The sequence below is a fragment of the Pleurodeles waltl genome, chromosome 5 (genome assembly GCF_031143425.1).
Source record: "Pleurodeles waltl isolate 20211129_DDA chromosome 5, aPleWal1.hap1.20221129, whole genome shotgun sequence".
In the NCBI taxonomy this organism is placed as follows: Eukaryota; Metazoa; Chordata; class Amphibia; order Caudata; family Salamandridae; genus Pleurodeles; species Pleurodeles waltl.
Genome location: NC_090444.1, coordinates 36520655 through 36541903, shown reverse-complemented (window position 1 = coordinate 36541903; position 21249 = coordinate 36520655). Strand labels below are relative to the sequence as shown.

The window sequence follows — 21249 nt, the reverse complement described above, 5'->3', positions numbered from 1 at the left end:
AGGATCCACACAGCTCAGCAGGAGAGGGGATCCACACAGCCGGTCATTGTTGCAGTAGGTGCATGCTCAAGTAGGGGAGCGACTCCTTCACCCCAAGGGAGATTCTTTCGCTCTTCTGGTGAAGGCTGAAGACAGGCTGTCCTCAGAGGATACATGACTGGGAAACAGCTGCAGTTGCTGCCAGGAGCTGAAGATACAGTGTTGCAGAAGGCATCTTGCTTCTTTGTTGCAGTCCCTGGAGGGTCCAGATGCAGTTTAATCGGTGAGAAGTTAAAATAGAGGATGCAGAGGATTCCTGCTGGAGTCTTGCAATCCGAATCTGAAGAACCACGCAAAAGAGAAACCCTAAATAGCCCTGAAAGGGGGATTAGTCACCTGACCAGGTAAGCACCTATCAGGGGAGGGCTCTGAGGTTACCTGCTGGCACTGACCACTCAGCTGCTCCCAGAGTTCCCTGCCAACCTTGAATTCAAGTTGGCAAAATCTGGGGACCCTCTGGAGGAGCTCTGAGCACCACCACTGGGGTGGTGATGGACAGGGGAGTAGTCACAGTTTCGTGCCAGTGTAGGGACTGGGAGTCCCTGAACCAGTGTAGACTGGTTAACGCAAGTAGGGCACCAAATGTGCCCTTCAAAACATTCCCAGTGGCTTGGGGAGGCTACCCTGCCGAAGCCTTTAACACCTCTTTCCAAAGGGAGAGGGTGTCACACCCCTGTCCCAAAGGAAATGCTTTTTTCTGCCTTCATGGGCTCTAGCTGCTTGAGAAACAGAAGGGCAGAAACCTGTATGAGAGGTGGCAGCAGCTGGGGCTGCCTGAAAAACCTCAGAAGGCTGAAATGGTAGTACTGTGGGACCTCAAAGGAGACCCCAGAGTACATGGGATCATACAACCAATGCTTGCAAAAGCATGGGGTATGATTCCTACATGTTTGATACCAAACATGGCCGAATTCGGAGTTACCATTGAGTAGCTGGACATAGGTAATCCCACAGCACCTGTCCAGTACCCGCACTCACGAAGTCTGGGAAAATGGCCCTGAAGGTCATGGGGGCACCTCTGCTAGTGCAGGGGTGCCCTCACACATAGGTACTTTGCACCCTGCCCTCAGGGCTAGAGGGACTGCTGTAGGGGTGACTTATAAGTGACCTAGTCCAGTGTAAATGGCAGTGAAGGGGTGCATGCACCTTTTCATGCAGGCTGCAATTTCAGTCATGCAGAACCCTTTGCATGGGCTCTCTATAGGTGACAAAAGATATGCTGCAGCCCATAGGTATCCCCTGGAACTCCAATGCCCCGGGTACCTAAGTACATATACTAGGGACTTAAAAGGGGGGACCAGTATTGCAATTGTGGGTGAAATACTGTGTTACCAGTAGGCAACAACCATATTTAGAGGAGTGAGAGCATAATCTCTGGGGTCCTGGTTATCAGGATCCCAGTGAACACAGTCAAGCACACAGACATAGGGCAGAAAATGGGGGTAACCATAGCAAAAAGATGGTACTGTCCTACAAAACTCTTGAGGACCTCCATTATGCCTCAGCTAATAAAAGTATCACTCATTTAAAATATGCAGATTCAACATTTTCAAACAAATTCTGAAAAATATTTTAAATGGGTAATCACAAACTGTAATCTGTATAATGTGCTGTCCATGTGAACAAGCATTGCTGAACGGAAGGAGATAGTTATGTTATGGACCATCAATGAGTTGTCCAAACCTGTGTTCTGAGGTAGTCATAGGGACAGAGTCCTGTCTTAGAAAAAGGCTGAGTTGATAAATAAACTAAGCATATATGTTACTGGAGCTAATGAAAATAAGGAAGGATCTTAACTAAATACAATGTCAACTTGGTAGGCATCTGCCTTTTAGCTGCCTCTTGGGAATTATAGTTACTGTTTTAAGTTAGGGGGATGCTCTTTCATCTAGTCATCTGCAACTTTACTGCTTTGTTGACTTTGAACTTGTACAGTGATTTACCACATACATGCATATACCCAGATATACGTTTTTTTAGGTACATATGTACTACTTTATAACTCTGAGTCAACAATATGGACATAACATGAATACATGAATCATTGAAGTTGTTTTCCACTCCCTCACACTGCATCCTCTACATGCATTTCCTTGATAAGCCCACTCTAGTAATTATATTTCTTTTTTTAGGCAATTACATGCTTTTAGCCTACACTTTAGTAGACAGCCCAACTGATTGCCACCACTATCCAATTAGTCTTAAAAGAGTACATGTGTATGGTGTGCATGGACACCCAGGGTTGAAGAAGAAAGGGTACTCTCAGTTGCCCATTTCACTCCAGGGAATGTCATCATTAAGGCCCGTTAAAGGGTGGCCAAAATAAACATCCAGGAGTGAATGATTCTAGATGAGTCCACTGCACATCATCAGGAGTATGGTTTAGGCTCAGGTAGTGGGCAATCATGCTAGTCGTGGTCTTTTTGCAGTGGATTCCACTAAGGTGTCTTTCACCAGTGGTCATACCCAAGTTGCATTTACTATAGGGGCAAGTGGTCATATATTTGCAATTTTTTGTGTTGCAATAGATATGTGGTTTGTGTCCAGGTGTGAGTATGGTCAAACTTATGGAAAGGACTATTACTTCCACATGAAGCCACCCACTGCTTTTAACCATAACAAGAGAACCCTCCCCCCATTAAAATTAATTAGGATTCTCTTAGCTATTTGCAATCCACTATTCGTAGTACACCAATCTACATCTAGATTACCTCCACCCTATACCTCACCTCAACATCTTGTGCTCCAAAGAACTCTGGCAAAGTTGAAAGGAGTTCCCCAGTGATGAAGCAAGAAACCCACCTGGGTGTGTGAGGGCTCTTGCTTCAGAGCAATCAGATCCACCAATATGTTGGCTAAGTTACCCTGGCCTAGACTTTCTTTTTCTTCCTCTTCCCTTTCTCTCTTTTTAGGAACTGCATACCTATTGTACTACATAGATGCTAGAATCCACATATACAATACTTTTGTAAAATGGTCTCCTAAATTTATTATAGGGTAGGGCAGAGTTGAATGTGTGAAAATGTTGATATCCACCAGATTAACTTTGTCACAAGCATGGTTCCTCTTTTCCTCTCTTCAAATTTCTATAAAGGAATAGATACACTAATCTCAGGCTACATGTGGCATTAATAAGGCAGCAAGAATTTCACTGAAATTGCTGACGATTACTAAAACCAATGAAGGCCTCAAATTGACAATTTTTTATAATCATCAAACAGCCTTTTTACCGAAACAAGCTAGCAGGTGGGTTCCTCCATATACATCTCTGACCCCGTCATGGATGGAGATTGAAATAGACGTTATAAAACTAAAGAGGAGGTCTGAGAGGTAAAACTTTAAAGGAAGGACACCAAGGATGCCAGGTCTAACTCTCTGGAAATCCAAGAGCACTGGTCACCCCTCAACACCCGTCATTGAAGAAGCCGGATTTGTATACTTCACAAGATTGCTGCAGTCCCCTGGGGCATTTTCCATTGCCGTCAGCAGTTGATGCTAGTTGTAAGGGGGGCCATTGCCAGAGGTAGAATTGGGCACTGAAGGGTGTAAGGTGGAGGTGGTATAGTTTTGTAATCAGCACTTATGTTTTTTTTTTAATTAACCAGGAAATGCTAAAAATGTACCAATAGAATTTGTTGCAGCTTCACATACCTATACAGGACAGGTTTCAATATTTCCACTGCAGATTGTTCCACTATACAACAGCTTAGGTTTTTATTGTATTCTTTTTGGTATATTCAGTGACTTTTTTGTATTTTGTACAAATTGCTTGTTTCCCCAGTGCACTTCTATTGTCTGTATAACACAGTGATTCTTAAAGTGTCTCTTTTTCTTAAAGGCATGAACTATTTTTTGTCAGTTGTGCCATTCCTTGCAGCTGCTGAGTCTGGCATTTTTAAGAATTGGCGAGATGAGACACAGATATTACCTCCAGAGGAATTCTCCAGTGACTTTTGTTACACTTACGCCAGTTGTTATTCATCGTTTTCACTTCTAATGGACAAATGGAAATTATATTTTAAGGTAAACTATTTTGCTTTTGGCACCATATTGAGTATTGACATTTATTATTGTTCACTTGTATAATTATTCGGCACTAGGCACTACATTTGAAATCATTACCCAAATCATGCAGTATGCTCAACAACAGACACTGCCAAAATAGGTGAATTATATCACTGTCTATTTAAATTCTCTTATGCAAGTTGCAACATATTTTCTTGAGCCACCTGTTTTCATACTAAAATACACAGGTGAGGGTGGTAGGATATACACCCACAGCCTGCCTTAAACAATGCCAAACGACTCTCTTGCATGCAACATGTGAGGATAGATCACTTGTCTGAATTAGCAACATGACAAGTTGCTTTCCTTCCCTGTTCCAGCCATTTGCCCCCCATCAACATTTGAGTACCAAGGATGACCATAGTCTGGCTAGGAGGTTGCACTCCTGTGGAAGCCCTATCGTAACTTAGACAGGTTAAGACACTCCAACACAGCAAGTGATTTTCGGGGGAAAGGACGACATATCCCACAGCGTATCATAAATGAGGCTGTTCCCACATAGAGCCATGTTCCCTGAATTAAAAGATAGAGCGGATGACGTTCCTTACACAGCAGACCGCTTGCAATGCCAACATTCACTCACATTCTTTTTCCAGTGAAGAAAAAGTAGAATATAAAAATAAAAAAAAGGAAGGGGACGTAAAAAGCAAAAAACCTTTATTTTATTTTTTTATTTCCTGTTTTTATGTATTTTCTGTCTTTTTTGCTTTTCTCCTCCCCCTTCAATTGTGTTTCTTCTTTCTTGTCTACGCTTTTCTTTTTGTATACTGTACTGAAACACCTGTTTCATTATGTACATGTGAGAAGTTACAGATCAACATGGGCACTTATCTTTCTAATATCTATCATTTTGTATGTAAAGAATAAGGATAAATTACATAAGGTGTCATGGAAAGTATGTGGAAACGTATTGTATAATTTACACTACTATATATTTAAATACATTTTCCATATTTTTGGTATCAATTTTCCTTTTTTTTGTACTCATTGCAGACTTGAGAAAGGGGTTCCTCGAAACAGGTGTTGGCAGTGTATGTTGGATTCAAAAGGAATAAAGGAATACTCAAATAAAATAAGGCTATTGGGATATTATGTCTGCGTAAATTAAGAGTGATAAGAAAAATAGAGGAAGTTCTGTAGAAATTGATACAAAGAAGAACCTGTTCTTAGACCTGTCAGTCTTAGGGTGGGCTCCCCCAAAGCTTTTTGCCTGTTTGTCTCATGTTTTTGCTGTATCTTTGTGTTGGCTTTAGGACTCTGAGCACTTCACCCCTGCTGACCATTGCTAAAGTGCATGTGCTTCTCCCCTAAACATGGTAAAATCGGTGTATTCACAATCGGCATAACTAATTTACATGTAAGTGCCTTGTACAGTGGTATAATGAAAATCAAAAGCTACTCGTGGGCCTCCCACTTAAGTAGCCTTTCAATACCTGTCTCTGGTCTGCCATTGCTGTAACTTTGACTTAACATTTAAAACCCCTTGCAAAGTCCTAAACTCCCCTTTTATTACATATAAGCCACGCCTATGGTAGGCACTAGGTAGCCATAGGACAGGGTGCTATGTAAGTAAAAGGAAAGGAAGGGCATGTACTTTCAAGTTTTACATGTCCTGGTATTGAAAAACTTCCACATTCATTTTTCTCCACAGTGAGGTCTACTCCTCTCACTGGTCAGCATTGTAAAGTCTTTCATATACTTTTAAGCTGTAATTCCTGATCAAAAACGAGCACCTGTGTCATGTTTCATATCATTGGCATGGTAATAATACTTCCTCTTTACTGGTAAAGTTGGATTTAACATTAATATTTTAGAAATGCCACTTTTAGAAAGTGGGAATTTCTCTGGTTTTACAAAGTGCCAGCAGTCAGTCTCAAATACATGTCTGGAGTGGGTGACAGCAACACTTTGTACATTACGTCTAGACAATCCTAAGCACAGGAAAGATAGACGTGTCTGAGCACTCATCTGCATTCTCATGGCTATCCTGAGCAGGACAGGTGGAGGATGAGCTGAAACACATGAATAGGCGCTGCCTGTCTCCCACAGAAAGGGCTGATTACCCCTACTGATAGTCTAGAGCTAGGGCTGAGAAACAAAGGACCTCTCTGCACTTCAAAGACCCTTCTTTGAAATCACCCCCACTTCAAAGGCACATTTGGGTATAGGAGCTGGATCTCTGATCCTACCAAATCAGTACACTACTGGACCTTTGAAGAACTCTGCCAGGAGTAAGGACTTCTGTGCTACACGGAGTGCCACTCAGCTGGACTGCTTTCCAAGAAGGCCTGCTCCCTGCCTTGATGAGTTACCCTGCTGCCTGTTAGTATCTTCCCTGCTTAGGAAGGACTGGTCACTTCTCCCATGAACCCAGAGTGACTCCAAGGGCTTGATGGCTTGCCTTCTCTTCTGAGTTCTCAGGGACATTAAAGACTTCACTCCAATCCTGCTGTAGCTGCTGGACTCTGCCCACTGTGAGTCCTGTCCTGCCAAGAGACGCCAATCAAGTCCTGGGCCTTGAGAGGAGACTATGCAGCTGTTTTCTAAAATTGATGCACCTCATCCGTTGCGCTGGTTGGAATCAACGTATTGCCTACACCTAGCCAGCTCAACGATGATGCATCGCCTTCATCGCAAGGGGTCTGTGCGGCTCGATGACGACGCTTTACCTTCCTTACTAAGAGACCACTGACGATGTATCTCAGATTGCACAGCTTCGAACCAATGCATCACCTGTATCTAGCTGGCTTGATGATGATGCATTACCTTCATTGCAAGGGGTGCGCGGCTCAACAACAACGCTTTACCTTCATCGCACAGGGGTCTACGCTGCTCGACGACAATGCATCTCCTAGGTTGCATGGATCAGAACTGACGCATTGCTTGCACATCACCAACACATTTATCCATCCAAGGTACTGTCTAGAGGGCTGTGCGTGGATCTTGTAGCCAGCTTGCCCTCCATCACAGTCGGCATGAACTTTGTATTTACTGGGTCTAGCGCAACCTCAAGTAACCTTTTAGCGATATGGACTTTTAAGAACAGTTTTTGGTTTATTCTTTAAAACATCATAACTCCACTTCTACTTATTGGATTTTTGTCATTTTGGTCTTGTTGTACTAGATACATATTCTCTGACTTTCTAAACATGGGTGGAGTATTTTTGTGGTGGTTGCATTGTGCTACTGTGTGTGTGTTTCACAAATACTTTACACATTGCCTCTTAAGTTAAACCTGACTGCTATGTGCCAATCTACCAGAGGGTGAGCACAGGTTAATTTAGGTTGTGTATCTGACTTACCCTGACTAGAAGTTGTGTTTCCTGCTTGTACAGGATGTGCACTCTGACAACCAGAAACCCCAGTTCAAACACCTGTGAAGAAGTTTGAATTAGAAAATGGGTTTTGTATTGTGACTGTGTCACAAAAGTGATACACGCCTAATTCAAAATCCTAATAAATATGGGCCATATTGTGTTTTTTTAAATGTAAAGCAAATGTACATACTAGAGGTAAATTGATAGCTGAAATTGCAATTTAAAAAAAATCTAATTTAAATATGTATTATAAACACCAATAAATGAATATGGAACATTTTAAAACTTTATTAAATTTAAATATTTATTTAAATGTAGATAATTAAGTGCTACAGCATTAAAAACATGATAACTATCTTTAATGTAGAACATTAAATTAAATGTATTTTTCTGAAGTTCAAATTTAAAAAAATCTCACTTGATGTAAAAACATGGATGTTTTAAAATGTATAAATAATTATTACAAGTGATGTGTATAATTAATTTAAAGTAATGTAATCATATGTTTTAATATGAGTAATGTCACATTAAGTTTTACATGAAACCAGTTACTGAATATGTTAAAATAAATATAATTTATTTTCAGATTTTGTAACATTAAGCTGATTTATTTGTTAAAGCTTACATATTTTAATTTATTTTAATATTTTTTTATTTCAAGAGTGCACGGCTACTCTGAGGAGTGTCCTAGCGTTGAGTGGATCGTAAGACAGCACAGGATGTCAGAGTAAGAGAGTGAAAAGCCAGATCTTGAGATCCCATGAGATTTTATTTTAAGTGCCTACTTTCATTAGTTTCTATGGGACAGTACAGCTGGGTTTTTGTGTGAATAGGGATGGGCTTTCTCTTTTGTGGATGGGTTCATATCCTTCTCAAATCCCCAAACCATCTTTAATCACTCCTTACTCTTCTCTAAGCCTCATGTACTTAGTTGTAAAGATACACCATTTTTGTCACCCACTCCCACTGGTCCCACCCACATTTTCTACTAAGTAGTAATTTTACATTTATGGAGATTTCCCCATAAAAATATAGGAGATATGGAAGATGAGAACTCCATTCAGAGGTTTATGAAGAATATTTTGTAGTACATTAGTACCACTCCTTCGGTACTAAAGCACTACAAAATGCACTTTGTAACTAACCCTGCCCCCCCCATGATTTTACATTCAAACATCCAAATTGTCTTTCAAAACTCTCTTCAGAAGAAAATTCTTTACGTCTGAGCTGGTTGGTGCAACATTACCAAATGTGTAGTCCTCACTCCTTGGTCACTCCCTTAGGAACACTTCTTTGCTTCACAAATTATTCTCCAAAAATGGCAGATAGGGAGAGAAAGGGAGAGAAAGGCAGAATCAGTGTTTTCTTAGATGCCAAGCTCTGATACACTAAAGCACTTTATAGCTAAATAGGTTTTTCCCTTCATGATTTCTGAGATAAGATATTAGAAAAATTTGTCTGATAGATGAGGAAGGCGTTGAGGGAATGTATGCGTTGGTGGCATATGTGAGTTTATATTGGGCAACCCTCTCTAGCCCAAGTTAATTATGTAAGAAAATGAGCAGCGAAGGATCATGCACGGCTATAACGTGATTTGGGGGAAAAAAGGAGAGGGCACTGTAGTGAAGTGAATGGAACTATGATGAATGCAATTAATGTAAAATACCAATGCTCAGCAGTGGAGCGCAGGGTGTAAGGTGCATGGATTGTTGTAGTCTGCATGCGTGAGAAATCGTAATATCACATCCAGTTGGACATTTGCTGTGAAAACATATGGAACACTTTTGGTGTTATACTAAACCTATAAAATATGATACAACCTTAAAATCTCAATGGATCCATTATCCATTCCACAATAAAATGTAAACTATTCAATTATGCAATTAAGCTACAGCCAATTCTGTACCTCATCTGTCTCCAGAATATCTCTGCCTTTGTCATTGTTGGCCAGCATTAGAGGTAGCAGTGCACAGCAAAGCCAGTGCTTCTCATACGTTTCTAAAACCACTTTATGATTGCATGTCCTGCATCCAAACGACTAAGATATTGCAATTCTTATATATGCTCTATAGGAGAAATGTAAGGTAACATATTTTTCATAATGCACACTACATATAATTTAACAATATCAGTGATATGTCTTGTTTCAGAAATTAATGTCAACCACATCAGTATCTGATGTTCCATCAGCTGTTGACGAATTGCTGCACTACCTGTGGGCTGCACATGGGACGTCCATTGACTCCGCACTCCCAAGATGCAATAACAGGTAATATGTAGTTCATTTGTCCAATCCACCTATATGCTTCATATTGTACACAACCTGTTATCAAACACAGCGCGTGGGACAAAAGGACACTTATGGCACTATTCACAAAGGTAACCTTACACAAGAGTAAATCTGCATGTGTTTACTCTGACACTTTTGAGTAACTTTGCAAATTTTGCTAGTCACCATTTCCAAGTTTAAATGTACTAAAATATGTAGACGTATATCCTCCCATCCATCAAAATAAGGGGAGTTGGTAAAACATCAAATACAACTGTAAATTTACTACTATTAGTGTCATATTCAGATTTTATTGTTCATGTAGTGAAAATTGTTGCTAAATAGCACCACTTGATAGGAACCATAAAAAACCAGAAGTAAAAGGTACCTAGGGACTCAAGGTTATACCTAGAACTTAACAATGTTTAATTTTGTAAAACATATGTGTAAAACGTTTGCAAAGCATATCTACCCTGACACATCTTCTGTGTTCAGACAATAACTCAGACCATCCTTACAAGTCAAAATGCAGCTCTTTAAAAAAAAATCAGGCTTAAACAAATGTTTCTCTTTAAGTACCGTGGAGTAGCACAGGAGGTGAGTTATTGTCTCCTAGTTGTGCATGTATAGACTGCAATGACTCGGTTCTTATGAGTGTGTAGCCCGAAAAGCCTTATTTAGAGCTTGGTGGTAACAGTTCCGACATCAGTTTTATGAGGGAAAACCCACCCTCCACTTTGGCATTACTCCTTTGTGGTCCCATAGACTATATAACCCGCACGCTTCATGTCGACTTCGCCATGGATTCTTATCTGCTGCAGTGGTGTCATAGGAAATAGTGGCTGATGGCAGGATGTGCCTTACGGTCAAGCAAAAAGCGCCAGTCTGACCTTAACATTTGAGTTGGCGGATTGGGGGGTACTATGGTTTTCCTCCAGACATGTAACTTTATAATAAAAATACACATGCACTATCAAACCCTGGCATGCAGTGTAATTGAAGGAAAAGAACACTTTCCGGTTACGGAAATAATTATGACATATTACAAGGTGCCGCAGTTCTTCACAACGAGCTCTTGATCTTCCTGACATTTATCCCAATGCTACTTTAATATAGATTGCCCCTTCTGTGACACTGATCATAAGTCGCCCCCAAAAACTGATAAGACTAACAATATCAGCACTGCATTGTTTCCTGAGTCCAAAGTCTTTTTGATAGATTCTGAGACCTCGAGAAGTACTCATTCAGTTGAATGATTAGGCCTAAATCCAGATTGTCGGAAATGCAGTATGTTAGAATTCTCAAGAAAAGACATGAGTTGTTGCTTGACAATTTTTTCCAGGGTTTTACTTAACATAAGAAGGAGGGAGATGGGCCTTATATTGGACAGAGTGGTAGGGCCAGCCAAAGATTTCTTTTGTAAAGGTTTAACAATTGTCAATTTTCACTTATCATGAACTGTTGCTTTTTTAGTAAGATATATATTATGTGGTTAATAATCCGATTTACTATATCAATGGCTGTGTGCAATATTACAGGGGGGGAGGATCGAGTGGAGATCCTCACTTACATGAGAGACTCATCTGGGAGGAATGAATTAGAGCTATCTCAAATCAAAATCAGGGTTTATAAAGCCCAGCTACTCACCCATTAGGGCCTCAAGGCACTAAGGGGGTTTGTCCTCTGAGCTTCAGTTGAAGAGCCATGTTTTAAGGTTCTTCCTGAATTGGGGTAGCGATGGTGACTGCCTGAGTTGCAGGGGCAAGGTGATCCAGCTCTTTGCCGCGAGGTAGACAAAGGATCTCTTTTAGAAATATGGTCTCTAGTTGATAAAGGTATACACCTTTGTCCAAATAGGGATTATAATCCTAGTCAGGCTAAGTCATACACAATCCAAATTATCCTGTGCCCATCCTCTGGTAGCTTGGCACTGAGCAGTCAGGCTTAACTTAGAAGGCAATGTGTAAAGTATGTGTGCAATAAATCATGCAATAACATAGTGAGAACATTACAAAAAGACACCACACAGGTTTAATAATATATAAGATATTTATCTGATTAAATTGAGGTCAAAACCATCAAGATTTGATAAGCACAAGTTGAAATATCACTTTTGTATCCATAAGAAGAGACTTAAGTTCTTAAAAGCAACAATTGTCTCTTGCAAGCATAAAGTACCTGGTTTGCGTCAAAATGACATGCACGAAGACTGCGGAGGACGAGATGCGTGGAAAAAAGGGTAGGTGTGTGTCGGTTCTCCGGGCACACACAGACGATGCGTTGTTTCTTTTCCACACGGCAAGGGCTTTGCATGAAATTCCAGAGTGCAGGCTTGAATCCTATTTATGATGCGGGGTCTTTTGACGCCCATGGATGATGTGTGGAAATCCTAAGCATGCAGGACGAAGTCACAGTTGCTACGTCGATCCGGTGGGTGATGCAGCAGAGTTTCTGTTGCACGGCTGGTGCTGCATCGATCTCCACTCGGGGAGCCGGCCTGCATCGTTCTGGTTCAGCGATGCAGTGATTTTTTCACTGCTGGGCAGGCTGTGCATCAATTTTCACCACACAAGGAGTTTCTCTTCAGAGGGGAAGTCTTGTTGGCCATGTGACTTCAGGAACAGGAGGCAAGCTCAATCCAAGCCTTTGGAGAGCACTTCCAAGCAGAGCCAGAGGCCAGCAAGGCAGCTGGCCAACAGCAAGGTAGCAGTCCTTAACAGCAAAGCATTCCAGGTGAGTCCTTTGGGCAGCCAGACAGCTTCTGTTGGCAGATTGCAGGTTCTGGTGCCTGTCCAGGAAGTGTCTGATTTGTTGGAGCCAGGAACCCAGTTTATATACCCAAAAGTGCCTTTGAAGTGGGGGAGACTTAAAAGAGTGGTGCACATGGTCCCCTTTCAGTACGATCCTGTCTGCCAGGGTCCCAGTGGGGGGTTCAGCAGTCCTTAGTGTGAGGGCCGGCCACTGTCCTTTGAAATGTGTCAGGCCCTTCACCATCCCAGCCCAGGGAGGCTTATTTAATATGCAGATGAGTGCAGGTGTGAATGAATATCCCGCGTTTGTGGTTGTCTCTGTGAAATGCACAAGGGAGCTGTCAACCAGCCCAGCCAGACGTGGATTGGAGACAGGCTGTAAGGCACAGATGGATTGCAGTGCAGTATAGGAGGTTAGCCCTAATTCTAACCTATGAAAGGAGCAGGCCTCACAGTAGTGGAAAACAAATTTAGGAGTTTTACACTACCAGGACATATAAACCACACATGTACATGTCCTGCCTTTTACCTACATAGCACCCTGCCATATGGTTCACCTAGGGCTTACCTTAGGGGTGACTTCTATGTGGAAAAAGGGGGGTTTATGGCTTGGCAATTTTAAATGTCATGTCGACGTGGCAGAGAAACTGCACACACGGGGACTGCTTTGGCAGGCCTGGAACATGGTTAAGGGGCTACTTATGTGGGTGGCACAATCAGTGCTGCAGGCCCACTAGTAGCATTTAATTCACAGGCCCTGGGCAGATGTAGTGCACTGTACTAGGGAGTTACAAGTAAATTAAATATGCCATTTGGGTATGAGCCAATGTTACCATGTTTTAAGGGAGAGAGCATATGTACTTTAACCCTGGTTAGCAGTGGTAAAGTGCTCAGAGTCCTAAAGTCATCAAAAATGAGGTCAGGAAAAGAAGAGGTGGAGACAAAAAGTTTGGTGGTGACCCTACACAGAGGCCATTTTCAACAATCTCCCACCAGCCGAGGTCTTCCATATGCGGGTTGCGGTGTCTAGTCCTTGTTGAGCAGAGTGAAGGGGTCTGGTGGGTGAGTGGAAGGTGGTGCAGTGCTTGGAAAGTATAGGAAAGTACCATCTTACCTGGCATGTTACCCCCATTTTTACTCATCTGATGTTTGTTTTTGCCTGTGTCACTGGGATCCTGCTAGCCAGGACCCCAGTGCTCATAAAGTATGCCCTGTATGTGTTCCCTGTGTGGTGCCTAACTGTATCACTGAGGCTCTGCCAACCAGAACCTCAGTGTTTATGCTCTCTCTGCTTTTAAAATTGTCACTGCAGGCCAGTGACTAATTTTACCTATTCTCATTGGCACACTGGAACACCCTTATAATTCCTTAGTATATGGTACCTAGGTACCCATGGTATTGGGGTTCCAGGAGATCCCTATGGGCTGCAGCATTTCTTTTGCCACCCATAGGGAGCTCAGGCAATTCTTACACAGGCCTGCCACTGCAGCCTGCGTGAAATAACGTCCACGTTATTTCACAGCCATTTTACACTGCACTTATCTAAATTATAAGTCACCTATATGTCTAACCCTCATCTTTGTGAGTGCGGGTACACCATTACACGTGTGTACTACAAATAGGTCAATACCTATATGTAGCGTCACAATGGTAACTCCGAACATAGCCATGTAACATGTCTAGGATCATGGAATTGTCATCCCAATACCATTCTGGTATTGGGGGGGACAATTCCATGCATCCCCTGGGCTCTAGCATAGAACCCGGGTACTGCCAAACTAGCTCTCTGGGGTTTTCCTGGCAGCCACAGCTGCTGCCAACCCTCAGACAGGTTTCTGCACTCCTGGGGTCTGGGCAGCCCAGTCCCAGGAAGGCAGAACAAAGCATTTCCTCTGAGAGAGGGTGTTACATCCTCTCCCTTTGGAAATGGGTGTGAAGGGCTGGGGAGGAGTAGCCTCCCCCAGCCTCTGAAAATGCTTTGATGGGTACAGATGGTGCCCATCTCTGCATAAGACAGTCTGCACTGGTTCAGGGATCCCCCAGCCCTGCTTTGGCGCGAAACTGGACAAAGGAAAGGGGAGTGACCACTCCCCTGACCAGCACCTCCCAGGGGAGGTGCCCAGAGCTTCTCCAGTGTGTCCCAGACCTCTGCCATCTTGGATTCAGAGGTGATGGGGCACAATGGACACCTCTGAGTGGCCAGTGCCAGCAGGTGATGTCAGAGACCCCTCCTGATAGGTGCTTACCTCTCTTGGTAGCCAAGCTTCCTTTCTTAGTAGCCAAAACTCCTTTTTGGGCTATTTAAGGTCTCTCCTCTGGGCTGTTCCTCAGATTCTGAATGCAAGAGCTCACCAGAGTTCCTCTGCACTTCTACCTTCGACTTCTGCCAAGGATCGACCGCTGACTGCTCCAGGACGCCTGCAAAACAGCAACAAAGTAGCAAGACGACTACCAGCAACATTGTAGCACCTAATCCTGCCGGCTTTCTCGACTGCTTCCTGGTGGTGCATGCTCTGAGGGCTGTCTGCCTTCACCGTGCACTAGAAATCCTGAAGAAATCTCCCATGGGTTGACAGAGTCTTCCCCCTGCCAACGCAGGCACCAAACTTCTGCATCACCAGTCCTCTGGATCCCCTCTCATCTCGACAAGCGTGGTCCCTGGCACACAGTAGCTGGATCCAAGTGACTCCCACAGTCCAGTGGTCCTTCTGTCCAACTTTGATGGAGGTAAGTCCTTGCCTCCCCACGCCAGACGACAATCCTGTGTTCTGCATGATCTGCAGCTGCTCCGGCTTCTGTGTACTTTTCCAAGGCTTCCTTCATGCAGAGCCTAGCCTGGGTCCCCAGCACTCCGTCCTGCATTGCCCAACTCGCTGAGTTTTACTCTGACGTCGTGGGACCCTCCTTTGTGACTCTGAGTTGACCTCTGTCCTCAGATCTTCTAAGTGCCTGTTCTGGTACTTCTGCGGGTGCTGCCTGCTTCTGCTTGGGCTCTCTGAGTTGCTGAGTGCCCCCTCTGTCTCCTCCTCCAAAGGGGCGACATCCTGGTCCTTCCTGGTCCCCAGCAGCACTCAAAATCCTCAACCACGACTCTTGCAGCTAGCAAGGCTTGTTTGCGGTCTTTCTGCGTGGAAACAACTCTGCATCCTCCAGCACTTAGTGGGACATCTTCTAACCAAAGGAGAAGTTCCTGGCGCTTTCCACTGTTGCAGAATCTTCGGCTTCTTCCACCCAGAGGCAGCCCTTTTGCACCTTCATCTGGGGTTTAGTGGGCTCCAGCCCCCCTGGACACCTTTGTGACTTTTGGACTTGGACCCCTTCTTCCACAGGTACTCAGGTCCAGGAATCCGTCTTCAGTGCACTGCAGTCAGTTGTTGTCTTTGCAGAATCCCCTATCTCGACTTTACTGTCTTTCTGGGGTAGTAGGGTAACTTTACTCATACTTTTCAGGGTCTTGGGTTTGGGTATCTTGGACACTCTTATTGTTTTCTAACAGTCCCTGCGACCCTCTACATACTACACTAGGCCTGGGGTCCATTTGTGGTTCTCATTCCACTTTTGGAGTATATGGTTTGTGTTGCCCCTAGGCCTATTGTCTCCTATTGCATTCTACTGTGTTTGCTATGTTTCTAAGTGTATTACTTACCTGATTTTGGTCTGTGTGTATATATTTTGTGTATTTTACTTGCCTCCTAAGGGAGTATATCCTCTGAGATACTGTGGGCATATTGTCACTAAAATAAAGTACATTTATTTTTAGTAACTCTGAGTATTGTGTTTCTTATGATATAGTACCTTTGTGATATAAGTGGTTTAGTAGGAGCTTTGCATGTCTCCTAGTTCAGCTTAAGCTGCTCTGCTATAGCTACCTCTAACAGCCTAAGCTGCTAGAACCCCTCTAATCTACTAATAAGGGATAACTGGACCTGGCACAGGGTCTAAGTACCTCTTGGTACCACTATAAGCCATGCCAGCCTCCTACATTGGTGGTGCAGCGGTTGGATAAGTACTTGTAACTGCTTTACCACTTTGTCATTGGTGCTTTTCATAAGAAAACCATATTCTAAATATTTCAAAATATATACAGTGACCTAAACAGTGTAAATTCCCTTTTCTAAAACTTTCTTAAAAGTTTCTAAAAAGTTTCACAAAACTTTCTAAAAGTTTTCAAAAGTTTGAAAAAGTTTTTCTCTGTGCTTTCAAAGTTCTAAAACTTGTTCTCTCTCTCTCTGTCTTAAACCTTTTCTATCATGTCTTCAGTAGAGGTCACTCCCGAAGTTATTCAGGCAACCTATGAGAGTTTAAACTACAAAGGTTTGAGGGGTCTCTGCTTAGAAAGAGGTTTAAGTATTGGTAAGAATCCAACAAAATAATTTGGGGCATATTTATACTCCATTTGTGCCGAATTTGCGTCGTTTTTTCCGACGCAAATTCGACGCAAAACTAACGCCATATTTATACTTTGGCGTTAGACGCGTCTAGCGCCAAAGTTTGAGGAATTAGCGTCATTTTTTGGCATGAACCCCTTCCTTGCATTAATGAGATGCAAGGTAGGCGTTCCCGTCTTAAAAAATTACTCCGACGCATATGCGTCGTATTTATACTCCCGGGCAAAAATCACGCCCGGGACTGGGCGGGTCAAAAAACCCCGCATTTGCGCCTCTTTTTAACGCCTGGGTCAGGGCAGGCGTTAAGGGACCTGTGGGCTCAGATTGAGCCCACAGGTGCCCTCCCCTGCCCCCAGGGACCCCCCCTGCCACCCTTGCCCACCCCTGGAGGACACCCAAGGATGGAGGGACCCACCCCAGGGACATTCAGGTAAGTTCAGGTAAGTATATATATATTTTTTGAAATATTTTTTTATTGTGGCATAGGGGGGCCTGATTAGTGCCCCCCTACATGCCACTATGCCCAATGACCATGCCCAGGGGACAGAAGTCCCCTGGGCATGGCCATTGGGCAAGGGGGCATGACTCCTGTCTTTACTAAGACAGGAGTCATGTAAATGGTGCCTGGGCGTCGTAAAAAAATGGCGCAATTCGGGTTGAGGCGATTTTTTTGCCTCAACCTGACTTGCCCCATTTTAAGACGCCCTAACGCCATTTTCCCCTACGCCGGCGCTGCCTGGTGTACGTGTTTTTTTTTCGCGCACACCAGTCAGCGCCGGTCTGCTAGCGCCGGCTAACGCCATTCAATAAATACGGCGCCCACATGGCGCTTCAGAATGGCGTTAGACGGCGCAACATTTTTTTACGCTAAACTGCGTTAGCGCAGTTTAGCGTCGAAAAGTATAAATACGGGCCTAAATCTTTAACCTGCTCATAGAAAGAAGTGACCAGAACCAGTCTGGCCCATCTCAGGAGGGGGTAGGAGGGGAAGGTACCCAGTCAGACTCAGAGGAGTTCCCTGAAAAGATTGGGATGGGTTCTTACCAAGACCTGCCACCTAGCAGGCCACCTAGTGACACTGGTAGTGGGAGAGGTTCAAATACTAGTAGGACATCTTTCATTCCTAGAGGCCAGGTTACTAAGGTCCAGCCAGTTAGGGACAGGTCTCTCTCTGCTAATTCCCAAATCTCCTCTGTGTCCAAACATTACCAAGCCTCCCACCCTGAGGATACCTTAATGGAAAGGGAACTCAGAAAGCTGAGGTTGGAAGAGACCAGACTGAAGCTTAAACATCAGCAGCTGGCCTTAGACAGGGAATCCCTACATATGGAGAGGGAAAGGCAGAAATTGGGGTTAGTTCCTCATGGTGGCAGCAGCAGTATTCCTGATAGCAATCCTGTTAGAGAGCAAGATTCCAGGAATCTGCATAAGATAGTCCCCCCTTACAAGGAGGGGGATGACATTAACAAGTGGTTTGCTGCACTTGAGAGGGCCTGTATGGTACAGTTGGTCCCCCAAAGGCAGTGGGCTGCTATCTTCTGGCTATCTTTCACTGGTAAGGGTAGGGCTAGGCTCCTTACTGTCAGGGAAAGTGATGCCAATAGTTACAAAGATTTGAAGGATGCACTCTTGGATGGATTTGGCTTAACTACTGAACAATACAGGATTAAGTTCAGACACACCAGAAAAGAGTCCTCACAAGATTGGACAGATTTTGTTAACTGTTCAGTGAAGACCTTGAAGGGTTGGTTGCATGGCAGTAAAGTATATGACTATGAAAGCCTGTATAATCTGATCCTGAGAGAGCATATTCTTAACAAGTGTGTGTCTGATTTGTTGCACCAGTACTTGGTAGACTCAGATCTGACCTCTCCCCAAGAAATTGGAAAGAAGGCAGACAAATGGGTCAGAACAAGAGTGAACAGAAAAGTTCATACAGGGGGTGACAAGGATGGCAAGAAGAAAGATGGTAAGTCTTCTGACAAGGGTGGGGACAAATATAAGAAACATTCTGAGTCTTCACCAGGCCCATAAGAATCCTCTGGGGGTGGTGGGTCCAAATCTTCTTCAAACAATCAGAAAAAGCCTTGGTGTTATTTATGTAAAGTAAAAGGCCATTGGACAGATGATGCCGCCTGTCCAAAGAAAAACACCAAACCTCCCACCACCACAACCCCAACTGCAACCTCTAGTGCCCCTAGTAATAGCAGTGGTGGTGGAAAGTCTACTACTAATAGCCAAACCAAGGGTGTAGCTGGGCTCACTATTGGCAGTTTAGTTGGCGTTGGTCTTGTTAGGGAGACCACAGAGGCTGTTTTAGTCTCTGATGGTGGCATTGACTTTGCCACCTTGGTTGATTGTCCCCTTAATATGGGTAAGTATGAGCAACTTCCCCTAATCAATGGTGTTGAGGGTGAGGCCTACAGGGACACAGGAGCCAGTGTAACTGTGGTGATAGAGAAACTGGTTCACCCTGATCAATACCTACTTGGTCAGCAGTAACAAGTGACTGATGCTCACAACAACACACTTAGCCACCCCATGGCTGTTGTGAATTTCAACTGTGGGGGGGGGTTACTGGTCAAAAGAAAGTTGTGGTAGGCACTGAATTACCGGTAGATTGCTTACTTGGCAATTATTTGGAGACATCAGCTTGGGCTGAAGTGAAGTTGGAGGCTCATGCAGCAATGCTGGGCATTCCTGGGCATATTTTTGCTTTGACAAGGGCTCAGGCCAAAAAGCAAAAAGGACAGGGAAACTTGGATCCTGGAACAATGGAGCAAGTGCTCCCAAAAGCTGGGGGTAGAAAGGGTAAATCCCTGCCCACTATCCCTCCCTCTACAGGTGATTCCCCTTTTGAGGAGAGGAATCCTCTCCCTGTGCAGAACCTATACCAGAGGATCTGTCAGCAGACACTGCTGAGCTTTTGGGTGCAGGGGGGCCTGCCAAGGAAGAGCTGAGTGTGGCACAGCAGACCTGTCCCACACTAGAGGGTTTAAGACAGCAAGCTGTCAAACAGCAGAATGGGGATGTCAGTGATAGTCATAGGGTGTATTGGGAAGACAACCTCTTGTACACAGAGTCAAGGAACCCAAAACCTGGAGCTGCCAGGAGATTGGTCATCCCCTGCAGTACAGAGAGTTTCTTCTTACCCTAGCACATGCATTCCTTTGGCTGGGCATTTGGGCCAGAACAAAACTTGGGACAGACTTGTTCCATTGTTTCACTGGCCCCACATGTCAGAGGACACTAAAGAGTTTTGCCGCTCTTGTGTGACCTGCCAAGCCAGTGGCAAGACTGGTGGCACTCCAAAAGCCCCCTTAATTCCACTGCCTGTGGTTGGGGTGCCCTTTGAAAGGGTAGGGGTTGACATAGTTGGCCCCCTTGACCCTCCAACAGCTTCAGGCAATAGATTTATCCTGGTGGTAGTGGACCATGCCACTAGGTATCCTGAAACTATTCCTTTAAGGACCACTACAGCACCTGCAGTGGCAAGTGCCACCTAGGAATCTTTTCCAGGGTGGGCTTTCCTAAGGAAGTGGTGACAGACAGAGGTAGCAGCTGTATGTCTGCATACCTGAAAGCAATGTGGAAGGAGTGTGGTATAACTTACAAGTTCACTACTCCCTATCACCGACAAACAAATGGTCTGGTTGAGAGATTTAATAAAACTCTCAAAGGTATGATAATGGGATTCCCTGAAAAACTCAGAAGGAGATGGGATGTCCTGTTACCTTGCCTCCTTTTTGCCTACAGGGAGGTACCCCAAAAAGGAGTGGGCTTCAGCCCCCTTGAACTCCTCGTTGGGCTCCCTGTAAGAGGTGCACTTGCTCTTGTGAAGGAGGGTTGGGAACAACCTTTAAAATCTCCTAAATAGGCCATAGTGGATTATGTACTTGGCCTAAGATCCAGAATGGCTGAGTACATGAAAAAGGCCAATAAAAACCTTCAGGCCAGCCAGGAGCTGCAAAAGCAATGGCATGACCAGAAGGCTGTCCTGACACAGTACCACCCAGGACAGAAGGTGTGGGTATTGCAGCCTGTGGCCCCAAGAGCACTCCAGGACAAATGGATTGGACCCCATCTAATTGTTGAGGAAAAGGGTGAGATAACCTATTTGGTAGAACTGGGCACTGCCAAAAGTCCCCTTAGGGTGATTCATGTCAACTGCCTGAAACCGTACTATGACAGGGCTGATCTCACCCTGCTCATGGCAACTGATGAGGGACAGGAAGAAAAGAGTGACCCTCTCTCTGATCTCTTCTCCACCACTGAAGCAGATGGCTTAGTGGAAGGAGAGGTCTTAGCAGATTGTCTGACTGCAGAACAGAAAGACAACTGTATTAACCTCCAAGGTCAGTTTTCTGAACTCTTTTCACTGATACCAGGTACCACTACTTGGTGTGAACACATTATCAATA

The 21249-nt window shown here is 44.1% G+C and overlaps 1 protein-coding gene across 1 annotated transcript in view; it reads left to right on the top strand.

Annotated features, from left to right (window-relative positions):
• Nucleotides 1-21249, top strand: part of LOC138297194 (protein LEG1 homolog) — an 87307-nt gene that overhangs the window by 31383 nt on the left and 34675 nt on the right. Inside the window, exons 3-4 of the mRNA XM_069236683.1 lie at nt 3878-4062; nt 9572-9690. Coding sequence (XP_069092784.1) covers nt 3878-4062; nt 9572-9690 — 304 coding nt within the window. The remainder of the gene's footprint in view (nt 1-3877; nt 4063-9571; nt 9691-21249) is intronic.